The sequence below is a fragment of the Sclerotinia sclerotiorum genome, genomic scaffold, assembly GCF_000146945.2.
Source record: "Sclerotinia sclerotiorum 1980 UF-70 scaffold_22 genomic scaffold, whole genome shotgun sequence".
In the NCBI taxonomy this organism is placed as follows: Eukaryota; Fungi; Ascomycota; class Leotiomycetes; order Helotiales; family Sclerotiniaceae; genus Sclerotinia; species Sclerotinia sclerotiorum.
Genome location: NW_001820814.1, coordinates 299539 through 314360, shown reverse-complemented (window position 1 = coordinate 314360; position 14822 = coordinate 299539). Strand labels below are relative to the sequence as shown.

Here is a 14822-nt window from a genome sequence, read left to right as displayed (position 1 = left end):
TACACAAAAGTCAAAATGTCCAAAAGATTTCGTCGCGAAGAATATTTATCACCGAATGCACAACTAGGTGAACTCATCGAAAATCTAAAAGATGACGTACCCGATTTCCTCGAAGGCCGAACTTTCACCCAGCATGAAATCGGTCTAATATACGATATGCATTCAGTAATTCACAATCAAGAGAGAAGAGAGGAGATGGGTGGAAAGTGACGGTGGTGTTTACTATGGTGGCTTAAACCGTGGTAGCTTCACACAACCATTCCCTCCTTCTCGTGCAGGCATCACAAGCTTAATTAGGTGGATTCTGATGATTCCCCTTTTTCTGTTTATTTGGTGGGTAGTGGTGATATGTGGTATGACATATATTGCAGCGAAAGACATGGATAGATTTACATCCACGCCTGGCTCGGTTAGATGGCAATCTTCCTGCTCAGGGACAGATTGCCACAGCCGCACCACCTTGTGGCCCTGGTGGCCCTTCCCACTGTACGAGTCATGAGGCCAAAGTTCCTCCTAGTAGCACGTATTTCAGGAAGAATGGTACTACCTAGCAATAACGACGTTCCCACAAATGATTTAACCGCGCTTGGAATTGTTGGTTGGGATGGGATCGTTGAACTTCTCTGTCATAAGGATGGATATAGATGGAACGATTATCGGATGTTCTTCTTCTTGGGGGTTCGATCGTTTAGAGCGTTCTTTGTGTTAATATTCTCGGCTCTTCTCGACTGGTTTCGCTTGCGGTTCAAGAAGCGGCAACTCCAGCGTCTCTTTTAAGTTCGACGAATTCCATAGATCCGCTGATTTTCATGGTGGATTTTCGACAGAGTACGATAGATTTTGGTAGTCAGAAGAGCCTTAAGATCTTTTTGTACGTAGTCGATGGAGATTGCTGGTGTAGATACTGGTGCGTTTCAGAATGTTGGATTTAGAAAGGTTGTTGAAGTGATTAGAAATTGCCGGAAAATTAGAGGTTTTTTACTTTTAAAGTAGCAGTCATAGATTCGGTTTCAGTAAGTTTAAACGATGAATAAAAGCGTCTGATTTGGTAGTGATAATCTTACCTTTACTACTGGTGTCTTGAAAAAGCTATCCAGTTCTCGGGATCAGAAATGAAACTTTTAACGCCAAAAGTATCATGGGGTTTCCATTAGACTCCCCGTGTTAGAACCAGTTTCGATTGGCAAGCTACTAATCTTTCTATTTTCTTTCGAGCAATCTACCTCTTTCCTCGGTAGGATTTTCCTTGGATATATAAACTGGCTAACTGACATCCTTATCTAAACTTCAAACCCTCAACCTTGAACCTTCACACACCTCATCTAGAGCAAATCCTTCGAATTTACATATCATCAACCTACCCCCACATCTATCAGTCAACTCAAAGCAAAGTAAAACAAAATAAATGACAGAACAGTTGCCTCCCCATCTCCATATCCCGGCAAGCGGCCTCAATAATCATGCACATGATCAACCCCGCATCCGCGCTTGAGGTCTCGTCCCTGAGCCAAGAATTAACGTCTTACTAATCTTGTCTATCTTGATCCTCGGGTTGACCCTGGGGCTCTTGGTTCACGGGTTATTGATCGAATTCCGCGCATCAACATTCAGGTATGAGGCTTGTTTCGGGCCACTCTGTACTACATACAATGGTGCCAAAAAGGGTTATGGTGAGTTGTTGACCTCCTGGGATCTTGGCAGCATATGCATATATAGTACATATGCATATAAGGAGCAAACAAAACTCAACTTTTAATTCATTCTTTCCTTTTTGGTATACTGTTTGTTTGCTTTCAATATTTTGATTTCAAAGCACTTTAATTCCGAAGGCTGAATACCCAACCTATTCCTTCATTTTTTTGAATATATGCTCGCAGCTTAACTGCTTAGCTAGAGAATCAATCAATTCAATCTGATACTCTTTCTAGTCTCAAGAAACCCAACAGTTATGAGCCCGGTGCTGACTTTCAATTAAACATCCTGCACAATACTTGATTCACATATACCGAAACTCTACGATACCTTCAAGTTTCACTCTTTTAAGAATTACCTTACGTAGTGTGGTTTCTATAAAACCCAAACCTCGATAATTCTGACTTTATTTCTTCAATATGACTACAGGCGATAATTCAACTAAAATCATCCTTTCCTCACCAGAGGATTGGAATAGTTGGATTCGAAATGTTCAGCGTATTGCAGAATCCGGCGGCATCAAATGCTGGGTATACCTTGATCCCACTACAACAGTTGTACCTATACCAGAGTTGCTAGATGAACCAGAGCTACCCACAGTTGATGAAAATGCTTCTGAGGCTGTTATTGATAGGGCTTTAAAGCAATATCAGATGCAACTAGAGAACTATCGTATCAAGAATACCAAATACGAGAAAATCAACAAGGCCATTTCAGAGGTTCTCAAGTACATACTTTCATCAATCAACCGCAATTGCGAAAAGTTTATTAGTACCACCAGTATCACAGCACCTCAAGTGCTTGCTGATTTACGCAAAAGGCTAGCACCAACTGATCGTGCGAGAGAGCTTACCGTCGTAGCACGATACAATTGTGTAAAGCAACCCTACAAATCCAATCAGGATATTTATGAATGGTTGAACGAATGGGAACTCATCTACACTGAGGCTAAAACTCTCAATCTGCCAGACGTCGATCGAAATCGAGCTGCGTTCGACTTTTCTACAGCCCTTATGAATCACAGCTCCTCTTGGGCAACTTCAACTCTGTTGGAGATCACCAAAAAGCTCAAGAATCAGCCTGAAGAAACGATTGATGTGTACGATTTAATCGAAGACTTTCGAAACTACACTCGACTCACACAGGCATCAACTACTTCAACCTCTTCTACGTCATTTGCAACCTATAAGGATGGGAATAAAGATAAAAAGGAAGGAGAGAGAACCTGTCTATGTGGCAAGAAACATCTATATGAAAAATGCTACTATCTATATTCGGATAATCGACCAAGGAACTGGAAACCAATCGATGCCGATATTGAATACTTCAAGAAGTTCTGGGGAAGGCAATCAACAAAACGAAGGAACTGGTTTGTTCGTAGACATGAAGGAACTAAAGAACTTCTCAAGCTAGCAAATCTCTCTTGGGATCCAGCATGGAAGGAAACATTGACTAATCCTTCAGAATCTGGAAAAGAGAAAGATAAGGATCTTGGGGCTTTTCTCACTAAACAAAGTCCTACCTACAACAATGCTAGCATCCTTCACAAATGGCTAATTGATAGCGGTTCCGATACCCATGTCACCAACTCTCTACACAACTTTGTTCTTGAAGAGTTTGGAAAGCCATCCGATATGATAAGCGCTGGAAGGGACCGATTCCAAATTGAAGCATTCGGTACTATCACTATGTTGATCAATACACCAACTGGGCCAGGGCAAATAACCTTAAAAAGAGTGGCGTACATCCCAGGGTTTCTTACAAACCTAGTCTCTCTAGCTTTACTCTCAAAGAAAGGTGTACATTGGAACACTGAACACCCAGATGTCCTTACAAAAGAAGGCATTGCATTTATTACTCTGAAGCAAACAGGAGACCATTGGACCCTCGATCCTATTATCCTTTCTCAGCATGCTTCGTTTGCCACCAAAAACCACACCAAATCAATATGCCGAAAGGTTACAACAACAGAGTTACATGATCTTCTAGGCCATCCTTCTCTCGAAGCCCTTCAGCACCTAGAATCAGCAACTACTGATATCATTATCGACAAAACGATTTCGACACCTTCCTTCTCTACCTGCAAAGTTTGTAATCTCTCGAAGGCTCAACAGATTATATCTCGTAATCCAAGGAAGGAGATGCCAGAGAACGGCCATGTCGGAGATCGATTGGCATGGGATCTGTTCGAGATGGATGAGGCTTATAATAATACCCGATATATCAGCCACTTCTGGTGTACGACACACAAAATACAATGGGTGTATGTTCTAACTAGGAAAACAGAGATGATCGATATTATGGATACTCAATTCTCTCTGATACAAACACAATTCGGCTCAAAGGTCCGATTCATACGCCTCGACGGTGAAACTACGTTAGGGGGCGACTTCAAGAGGATCACAGACAAACGTGGCATCATTGTCGAACGCACTCCACCAGATACACCAGCACAGAATGGCGCTGCAGAGAATGCTGGTAAAATGCTCATGGTCAGAGCAAGAGCCCTCCTCCTTTCAGCAAACCTACCACAAAACCTTTGGCCAGAAGCAATTAAAACAGCCGGTTATCTTGAAAACCGTACTCCAAAAAGAGCTCTTCAATGGAAAACACCATTTGAAAGTGCTACTGGCAATAAACCTTCGCTAGCACATCTACATCCATATGGGTGCTTGGCATATGTGCTCAACAAGCAGATTCCAAGACGTGCGAAGATGCAACCTCGTGCAAAACTGGGCTATCTTGTAGGGTATGATTCAACGAATATCTTCAGGATCTGGCTCCCTTCCATAAATCGCGTCATTCGAAGTAGGGATGTCAAATTTGATGAAACCCGGTATTATCGACCAGAAGATATAGATATTGGCTTTCTTATTAAGGATCAACTTCGGGATACTGCAGCTATTCACGAAAAGAGGGCAGAAGAGATAGAAATATCGAATCTGTTGAGTGAAGAATCAGATGAGAGTATTGGTGATATAATTGTAGTTGAAGGGCCATGGAACTTACAACACAATCGCTTAAACGAGCGACCAACGAATGAAAGCTCTTCAAACAAGACGGATGATGGTATTCCAACCAATGAGGGGGTTCCTCAAACTAACCCTCAATTGCCAACGCCTAGAGCAACCTTATCACCAGAAGCACTTACAAGACAATCTACTGGAGATGTTCCTATACCATCATTACCGGAGTCAGAACTCTCATCTTCCCCATCATCATCGTTAAGTCAACATGATATCATCACTACAACATCATCTCATAATACAGCACCTTTGGCAGAGCAAATACGTGCCGATATCGACGTATCCCATATAATTCAGGGTTCTAGACGTTCACAAAGGAAAGAACATCATGCTGCAGCACTTTCATCACTTCCTCAACTATCCAGCTACTTTGCAGCATTTGCTATCGGAAGGTCTAAATTACGAACTCCTAGATTACATCAAAATGATCTACCACCTCCACCTCGATTTTATCATGAGCTAGTACAGCATCCATATGCTAGAGAATTCCAAAAAGCATGTGAGGATGAGATCAACGCTCTGAAAGAACGTAAAACCTTCGAATACATCGATATATCTACAAGAGGACAAAAGCCTTTACCATTACTCTGGGTTTTCACTTATAAATTCGATCAAGATGGTTATCTCATCAAGTTCAAAGCAAGAATCTGTGCCAGAGGAGATCTTCAATCAACCGAAGAAGAGACATACGCTGCAACGCTAACTTCACAAATTTTTAGAGCTATGATGGCTATCGCTGCAGCTTTCGATCTTGAGATTCGACAATTTGACGTTTCCAATGCTTTTTTACATGCAACATTAAGGCAACCAATTATTTGCAAGTGCCCTGATGGCTTCGAAGTCCCAGGGAAAGTGATTTCCGTAAACCAAGCACTTTATGGCTTCCGAGAGTCTCCAGCATACTGGTATGAGGATCTGACCTACACGTTAACCGACTTTGGTCTGGATCCAGTTCCAGGAGCACCCTGTGTTTTCACCAATAGCTGGCTTACGGTTCTCTTCTATGTCGACGATATTATCGCAATTTGCAAGAAAGCTGATTTGCTACGATTAACCTTATTCGAAAACACCTTAAAATCAGCATACACCATCAAATCACTTGGAGATATACAGTTCTTCTTAGGGATTAGGGTACTACGAGATCGACAAAATCATCGTCTGTGGCTTTGCCAAGATAACTACATTTCAAAAATATCAACACGCTTCAATATCAAACCTAATCCTCAAGCCTGTTCTCCATTGCCAACAACAGCACTTACAAAGAATCCAGCAATTGCAACTCCGCAACAGGTTTTCGGCTACCAGCAGCGAGTTGGCAGCATTAACTACGCTGCTGTTGTGACTCGGGCTGATATTGCAAAAGCATCTTCAATACTATCAGAATTTCTTCGTAATCCATCCGCTACTCATATCAATGCAGCAGTACATACATTGCAATACCTTGAGAATACCAAATTCTATGCTATCATGTTCGATGGGAAGAAAGCAACAACTACCAGGAACTTTCAAATCTGGAGTGACGCCTCCCATGCTGACGATATCGATACAAGAGTTTCTTCAATGGGATATTGCCTCATACTCTTTGGAGGTTTGATCCACTTCAAAAGCACTAAGCTGAAGTCGGTGACTACTTCCAGCACACACTCTGAAATACTGGCTCTTTCCGTTACTGCTCGAGAGCTTATGTGGTGGATACGCTTCTTTAAGAATGTTGGTTTAGATCTCGAAGAAAAGGCTTCAATTTTCTGTGATAATCGCCAAACCATTCGACTTCTTCAGCATAGTACTCCTAGACTTGTTACAAAACTCCGGCATGTTGATATACACTCCTGTTGGCTTCGCCAGGAAGTGCAAGCAGGAAGGCTACAAGTCGAATGGGTTCCAACTACTGAAATGGTTGCAGATGGTTTCACTAAACCTCTACCACCACAGAAACACACTCATTTTATCAATCTTTTGGGAATGGTTGACATTCGGTCTCAGGTTCAGGAATAACCTCATTATTAACTAACTCGGTAATCCCTGAGGGGGCGTGTTGACCTCCTGGGATCTTGGCAGCATATGCATATATAGTACATATGCATATAAGGAGCAAACAAAACTCAACTTTTAATTCATTCTTTCCTTTTTGGTATACTGTTTGTTTGCTTTCAATATTTTGATTTCAAAGCACTTTAATTCCGAAGGCTGAATACCCAACCTATTCCTTCATTTTTTTGAATATATGCTCGCAGCTTAACTGCTTAGCTAGAGAATCAATCAATTCAATCTGATACTCTTTCTAGTCTCAAGAAACCCAACATGAGTCATGTAGGTCTGGAACATAAACTCTGTGTCTCCAAATGTGCTGAGTATGTGGTGACTGCAATCCTTTAGGTTCTTCGCTAGAGGGTGCTGTTTCTTTCATTGAATCACGATTATGCAATTTTTGGATTTCGATTTTGATCCTAGGTGCCCTTCAGTAGACGCATCATCACCGAGCATGCTTCAATTTACGAAAATCACATCGATATTCCATCCTCCTCTTCCCTCATCTCCCTCGCCTACCATAAGAGAAAAATCCCCCAAGGTCATCTGCCACATCTTCGAACTACACCGTCAACGCGATGATTTTTGGTCGGGATTGGTACCATACCTCATCGATAATTCGTCTCAGGTTAACTGTATTCAGCACAAGACTGCTATGTAAATGGATATAGGGTTGCAGCAATTAAGGGAAAAGGAGAAGGTGATAGCTATGCGTTATTTTGCTTGGGGTTTCTTTTTTGGGGTTTCTTCATGTTTCTTGTTTGGGTTCTGTAACGGGGTTCGAAGCTTTCTTGGGTGGTTCAGGCTGTCAATAATTGCTAGGTTAAATTTACTTGATTTGGCTGAGGTCTCAGGGAGTATAGATTTACAAAAATTTCTGATTTTTGGATCTCAGCTTGCAATTTCATCTTATTTTGGTTTTGATGCAGTTGACGCCTTTGTATCTTCGTTGTTCAATAATAGAATCTTGAAATTTCGCTTAGACTGAAGAACTTTACAAGAAAAGTCAAAATGTGCCGGATGAAACCTTTCTTTTAGATACGTTCAAGCTTTTGGTAGATTACTCAAGTGATTGCTCCTAGAAACGTCACAAATGATCTAGAATGCAATATCATACAAGAATTTTCTCGACTTTCCAATCTAATCATGCGTGAAGGTATATAAGGCTACACTTTGCCCTACCATCCCATCTGAGCTCTACACAGAAAATCTACAGCGAAGAAACTGCATCTAACACAAAAATTTCTACGTGTTCTTCATCAAAAAGAAGCCAACTCAAAAATGTGCATCTTTTCCTCAATGTTTTTATCAGGCACTCCACAAACTATTCCATGCGAAAGGTGCTATACTCCCACTCAATCAGGATCCACTAGTTCGCCTACAGCAAGGTCGAGGTCTTCAGGATCAACCAGTCCATCCACAGCAAGCCCTTGGTCTTCAGGATCAACCACTCCGTCCACAGCGAGCTCTTGGTCTTCAGGATCGGCCACCCCGACCAATACTACTAGTATTCCTCGAAGCCCCTCTTACTTCAGTAACTAAATTCATTCAAGATAGTCCCCCAGGTGTGTCACTGCTCATAAATATTTGATTCATGGGTCCTTTTATCACCATGATTATTTTCAAACCCGACTGAGGGCAGTGCAGGAGGTTGACGTAATTCCCAGTCTGCTACTCACGTCCTAACATTCATATTCAGATGGATTTTGTGATGTGGATAGGAGGCATAAGTTCGAAATTTTTGGGGCTGATATCGCACGATGCATGGTCTGTTCGTTTTTCTATCATCTGTACGGGATTTAATCATTTGGTCTGTGGCAAGTACGGGATGATAAGCGACAAGAGCAGAAAAGGGTGGTAGCGGCCATAGCATTATTGAGAGTACGGATGAACCAGGGCGAACAAGACAAGTGAATGAGAAATAAAAGTGTTTTTGGTAAGATTATCATGATGCCAAATTAAAATAATACAAAGATTCTCCTCGTCAAAATATTCATACTAATACTTCACTGTATTATAATCTCATTCTGCTTGATCTCAACTAAACAGTTCCCCGCAGTAAAACTAAATCTTCACTATTTTAGTTTATACAACAACCATGAGATATGCAACAAACCAACCGATTCTAGGTCTAATTTTTAGTTCCCGCTATTTAGTTTGTGCCAAGTATTTTTGTAAAAGCGTATTGCCCAGTTCCCCAGATGAGCTTGAGTATATCCTATGCTCATTTCAATGTCAAATTTCGATTTATAATTACTAGATAGATAGAACTCCTTTTCCCTCGTCAAAATTAAGTCTTGGAATGGTATGTTGTTCTAGTGGGTTTGGTGCAATGAACATACTAAGACCACATATATTCATAACAATAATCCACGAACTCATATATCACTCCACAAATCCCATACACAAACACTCCTCCCTATCCTGTGTAACCCAGTCAAATACAAGATCCAAGATCCAAAAAGCACAAAAATTCAAAAATCTACCCGAAAACAACAAACACGCAAAATGTCAGTTCCGGTACGGGGAATTGAACCCCGGTCTCCCGCGACTTGATTGAAGCTCGTAGGCTTTCAATGAGAGGCGGAAATGCTAGCCACTACACCATGCCGGATTCTATGTATTATTTGATGTACATCGGGGAAAAAATTGAAGATATATATGTAGTGTATGGCACTAGATAATTTTGCGGAAAGAGATTTAAGCGAGAAAGAGGGGCTTGTTGTTACCCCACCACCATTTAAAAATTTTGTTCTAATGCCCTCCCTACGGATCTAGATGGGTTAGAGTTTATGAGAAATATAGATTTGATTCTTTATATTTGAATTGTAGTTTTATACTTTTTGTGTATTTTAGTTCGAGATTTATTGGTGAAAAAGATTGTACTTTAATGACCCGGATTAAATATAATAGAAGTATGCATAGAGTCTAACCATTTCTTGATCCTAAGACCTTTTGAGATCTAATCTTAAAAATATATTATATAGGGTTTTGATTCGATCGAATCGGACTCAGGATACAGGATTTTTTTTCATTCATTCAAAAATTAAATCTATCACAGGTGGAATAGAATATTGTCTTAAACGTCTAGAAAGAATTGATGGTGGACTTTGAAAAGATTATAGTAGTTCACCTCATCAATTCTTGCATCCCTCCTTCTGTTGGACTTAGGAGGGGAAGACACATGTATTGCCTCAATATTTTCCAAATTTCAAGGCGAAGGTTTTTTTCGTCAAATGGTATATATAAATACTACACCTAGAACCCTCAATATTTCCCCTCCATCTTAGCTAACCTCGTCCTTACTCATCTCATTCTTCGCCTGAGCAACTTTCTCACTATTCAATATATAAAGAAACTCTCTATAAAAAATATTAGTGGCATACATATGAACCAAGATATTCCCAAGCGTATCATTTAACTCCAATCTCCTCTCTCTCAACCAAGTTCTTCCCAACTATTTCACAAACCATTTCCCCCTCCCAAAAAATACACCCGCACCTATCAACCGCACAACTCCATACCATCTCATCTATCCTATCACCCATTATTCTCTCCCCTACATATTCTCATATCTAACCACTCCTAAACACTTATTTCCTCCCCACCCCCTTTAAATTTCGCACTAACCTCCACATCCTCATCCCTCAAAATAAGTACACCGAATATCTACTCCTTATACCCAATTCCCGCAATCTCTGAAAATCCCCCCTACTATAAAGCCCATCACAAATTAAAGATCTCGAACCAACAAATAAAATATTAGGAGCAAGATGACGAGATGATGAGGCAACAGCTTGTATAGCGCGTTGCTGGATAAAGCTTTTAAAAAGGTGTACCGGTACCGGTATAGAATATGAGGGGATGGATGTGTTTGATGTTGAGATGGAGAGCAAAAGAGGCATTTTATTTCTAGTGCAAAGTTGGATGGATATATTTACAGGGTTACCTTTGAGAACGGGGGAGCGATAGCTTTCGCTTGTTGTGGAGTAGTGGCTGGAATTGGAGAGGAAAGGAGGGGACGGAGAGGGTTGTAGGCTATTGTGGAGGTTGTGGTGGAGGAGAGAGTAAAGGAGGATATGGAGTAATTAATAGCGGAAGCGAAGGGACAGAGGGAGGAGAAGGAATCGCAGAAAGGGAGGTTGACTGACGGGTACCCTCCTGTAAGCGCAAGGGTGCTTAAAACTCCGGCCAGGACATAGCGTTCGTAGGTTTTAAAATCGGTAGAAATGACTGTGAGATGATTGTTTTTGCGGCTTAATCTGCATGGTTAGATGTGGCATCGTTAGAAGAGTCTATATTTTGATTAGCTAGGGGATATATACAAAGACATTGAAGAGAATACATACATTCTTACTAACCGGCTTCTGTACTCAATCGATAAAGAATCGTTAGAACTCAACTTCAGCCCTGAAATAGCTGATCCTTCTGTAGAAGGTGACATAGATATCGATGAGCCTGTAGGCTTAAGACCTGACATTCACGAGCTTCTGCGAACCTGTCCGAGATGCATAGCTCTCATTTTATAGCAAAAAATAATTTACATTACGAGATCCTCCGACGTTACAATGAAAGTTTGCTTAGCACGTAATCTGTAATCCTTTTCACGAAGATAAAAATCAAAGTTCCCTAGAAACATAATCTTAACCATCAATACTTCCCCCCATGCGAATGCACGACCGTACAATATATGCACCTTCTCCATTTTCAAAAGACTACTCGAATTATCAAGTTGACACAGGAGGGTACTTCAAATACTAATTTGTCATGCATAATGCCGCATTCTGGAAGATTCTTGGAATTGTTTTTTTAATCATCATAATAAATACTAGTTTAAGACTGTTTGCATCATCTCTATCAAAAATTAAAACATGGATGTTGTTGTACAGCACCGTTCCAGAAGCCAGAAGCACGAAAATCTTATGTTGACCTCCCGGGATCTTGGCAGCATATGCATATATATTGCATGATGCATATAAGGAGCAAACAAAACTCAACTTTTAATTCATTCTTTCCTTTTTGGTATACTGTTTGTTTGCTTTCAATATTTTGATTTCAAAGCACTTTAATTCCGAAGGCTGAATACCTAACCAGATTCCTTCATTTTTTGAATATATGCTCGCAGCTTAACTGCTTAGCTAGAGAATCAATCAATTCAATCTGATGCTCTTTCTGGTCTCAAGAAACCCAATATCTTATCAGCTGGTTTACTTCGACATTTTCCACGGCGGAGTGTAGCTTTCTCCACGATAAATTCTTGAAGAACCCGTTTGGTCACAAGCTCACACCCGGAACAATTTGTGTGATGCGCAACGTTTTCCTCAGAACACCTTTTACATATATATCCGAGGCTATTTAGATGTTCCACACGAAGTGACTCTCTGCCAATCATTTGGTCTACTTTTGCTGAGCTGCATTATATGCATCTGAATTTTTTGTTAGTTCAAAAGAACAACGAGAGAAAATCAGACGTAGTTTCATGTGCTTAAATAGAGTATTCGACAGAAACAATGAATGTCTAATTCTGTATCATACCAGCGACCAAGAAAGTGATCAAATCATCTCTCGTTTCATTTTTAGTCTGTACTTGGCTTTTCCCCCCTCCTCCTTATCATCTAACCTATTTTCCACAAAACATATGACTTTTGGCCCAGGAATCGTCACCTCAATAAACAATCGACACAAATTATTCATAAGCGAATTTAACGTATTAACTTGCCTTTCATCAAGATCCACACTTGTAGAATTTCATGTCAAAAAAAAAACCTTGCATCTTTCAGCTGTAAGCCACTAGGCCTGCTCGCAATCTTTCAAAAGTGGCGAATCAATTGAAGCATCATGGGAATCATCATAAACAACTGCCTCTGGATAGATCGTCGCCGTGTATGTTAGTTGAAGTGGGAATAGCTTCTTCGGACATTGTGTACGAGTGGAAATCCCCCAGATGATCTGGGTAATGATTGGTGTTTTGTAATCTCCCGTCATGGATGTGCACGTGGCTGGACTCATGTATATTGTGCCTGTACAGCTTCTTGGTGCTATTCGTGATATAATGTTCAGCAGGAACTCGATGTCCTGAGAATCGAAGCATGGATATCGGTTGATGGGATAATAAGGCTTACGTTGACTGCGCGGTGCTTGACTGTGTAGTATACCTCCCAACAATGATTTCTGTTGCATTTATGAACGGCTGCTGAATGGCCTGTCGTTGTATGAATGGAGAAAAAAATACAAAAATTACTAATGTAGGTACCTGCATGGATTCGAGCCAGAATGTGGCACAAGTTCCCAATCTTGGAATAGTGTGATATGATAAATAAGCACCAAGATTCTTCTAAATATAACTTGAGCTTATCGTTGATGTTGCTTTCTTCTTTTTCCGTGGTCCAGAAAATAGATATCTCTGTCTTAGCCATGCGAAACATTGAGTACCTAGGTAAGATCTCCACAAAGGCCCTCGCAACGTGCATATCTTGGCAGGGAATTGGTTGACAGCAACGAAAACAATCGAAAAGTTTCCATTGCTCGGATGAGTAGACAAAGCAATGTGAAAACCAATTCCAAATGCTCAAATCTTCGTCTCCAAATCAATAATATATTTAAATAGTCAGAATGTCATCTTCAGCACGTCGATCGCCAGCATTATCACAATCCCCTCCACCAATTCTTCAAGCTCCAATACTTCCTGAAGCTCCAAAAGAAAGTGCTGTAGTAAGGGTAAGTCACTCCCATCTGTTCTGAACATCTGCCACTGTGATTCTCATCAAATGTATAGCTTATAATTGCGCCTATTACCTTCATCTCATTTATAATTTCTCTCTTCCTCATCGATCAACGCAATAGTTCACTCCGAATAAATGAACACTCTAAACCCCGCACATATCCTAATACATTCTTCGGGCGCACCCAAGAATTTCTACACAGTTTGGTTTTTAAACCACAACCATATGCATATCTCAAGTCGCCATATCGAGGACAACATGCGGAAGGGGATAGGAAAAGGGAAGAAGAGCCGTGGCATTGGCATACGAAACAGAAGAAAATGATGAAGATGGAGGTTTCGGATGCTTTTAAATTTAGACAATGGGTTTTGATTGGGATGGCAGTTGTGGCAGTGGTAATAGGATTGCTGATACTCTATCTTGCGAATTGGATAAGACGGATGTGGTTTTGAGATGATTTGATAGTTACCTGTTCTAGACATTGGAAAAGATGGAATGAGATCTAGGAGTACACCATACTGGGAAGGAGTTTGGGGTACTCCAGCAAAATGGGTTGAATAGCAGACGAAGGATTCGAAAAAATGATGTCAAAGGCTGCTAGCTAAAGTCGTCATTACCATCTCAAACACAATAAGCTATAAGCTAGCTGTATGAGTACTCCGCATATATCCATCAATTCCACTCAGGTCGAGAAGCAGAGCAATTATCTTAGCATCGACATAATCAATCTACTAGGTAGTGTAGTGCACTATGTAGTAACCTTACCATACACTCGGGCCACTCTAATCATGGTTTCCGCCTTCAAGGATAAGCTCGGCATTTTTATCATTTGAGATAACGAGATAAAAAAAAATATTAAAATATGGTTAAGTAAAGTTGAAAATAAAAAGCAAAGATGGAAAACAGAGTGAATAATTGAAAAAGAAATGTAAGCAGGAGAAGAGACTGTGAGATAAACTTTTGAAAGCTGAAAACCTACAAGCAGTCAAAATCTTTTCTTTGAGGCGAATAACGTTACCTCATTTTTTCGAAAAAAGATACTCGTAGCCTTGGGAAGTTCTTCAAGATCAACCCACTTCAATACTTCGATACTTCTTCTTCATACTTATCAGAGAGCTCCACCCAAACACCATTTCCGATTCACCACTACTCAAAGCTTCAACCTTAACATCGACGCGTTTTGGCGCGATTCGCTTTTTAGTTAACTTCAGGTGCTCCACTCTTGAAAAAGCAATTTAGCTTCACCTAACCAATTGCGCTTCTCGATGCCGTTCGTTTTTAGCCTTGTCTCTCCTCTTCGCATATCCGCATCCTCTTGCTATTTCGCATAACTTCGAATTGATCAAGAATATTC

The 14822-nt window shown here is 40.6% G+C and overlaps 5 protein-coding genes and 1 non-coding gene across 6 annotated transcripts; 3 read left to right on the top strand and 3 right to left on the bottom strand.

The window, feature by feature from the left end:
• Positions 1-15: 15 nt before the first annotated feature.
• On the top strand, positions 16-210 carry SS1G_12789 (predicted protein; the record flags this gene model as incomplete). Its single annotated transcript, XM_001586162.1, has 1 exon — positions 16-210. The coding sequence occupies one exon, from the start codon at positions 16-18 to the stop codon at positions 208-210; it is 195 nt and encodes a 64-aa protein (XP_001586212.1).
• Positions 211-2111: 1901 nt separating this feature from the next.
• SS1G_12788 (hypothetical protein) lies at positions 2112-6713 on the top strand (the record flags this gene model as incomplete). The annotated part of the gene is made up of 1 exon (XM_001586161.1): positions 2112-6713. The coding sequence occupies one exon, from the start codon at positions 2112-2114 to the stop codon at positions 6711-6713; it is 4602 nt and encodes a 1533-aa protein (XP_001586211.1).
• Positions 6714-9261: 2548 nt separating this feature from the next.
• On the bottom strand, positions 9262-9360 carry SS1G_14541. The gene has a single exon. It is a non-coding gene; the product is annotated as a tRNA-Glu (tRNA).
• A 1323-nt stretch (positions 9361-10683) lies between these two features.
• SS1G_12786 (predicted protein) lies at positions 10684-11190 on the bottom strand (the record flags this gene model as incomplete). Its single annotated transcript, XM_001586160.1, has 2 exons — positions 10684-10979; positions 11145-11190. 2 exons carry the CDS (start codon positions 11188-11190, stop codon positions 10684-10686), a joined length of 342 nt encoding a protein of 113 aa, XP_001586210.1.
• A 711-nt stretch (positions 11191-11901) lies between these two features.
• SS1G_12785 (predicted protein) lies at positions 11902-12138 on the bottom strand (the record flags this gene model as incomplete). Its single annotated transcript, XM_001586159.1, has 1 exon — positions 11902-12138. One exon carries the CDS (start codon positions 12136-12138, stop codon positions 11902-11904), a length of 237 nt encoding a protein of 78 aa, XP_001586209.1.
• Positions 12139-12584: 446 nt separating this feature from the next.
• Positions 12585-14029, top strand: SS1G_12784 (predicted protein; the record flags this gene model as incomplete). The annotated part of the gene is made up of 5 exons (XM_001586158.1): positions 12585-12629; positions 13183-13279; positions 13354-13463; positions 13708-13863; positions 13934-14029. 5 exons carry the CDS (start codon positions 12585-12587, stop codon positions 14027-14029), a joined length of 504 nt encoding a protein of 167 aa, XP_001586208.1.
• Positions 14030-14822: the final 793 nt, after the last annotated feature.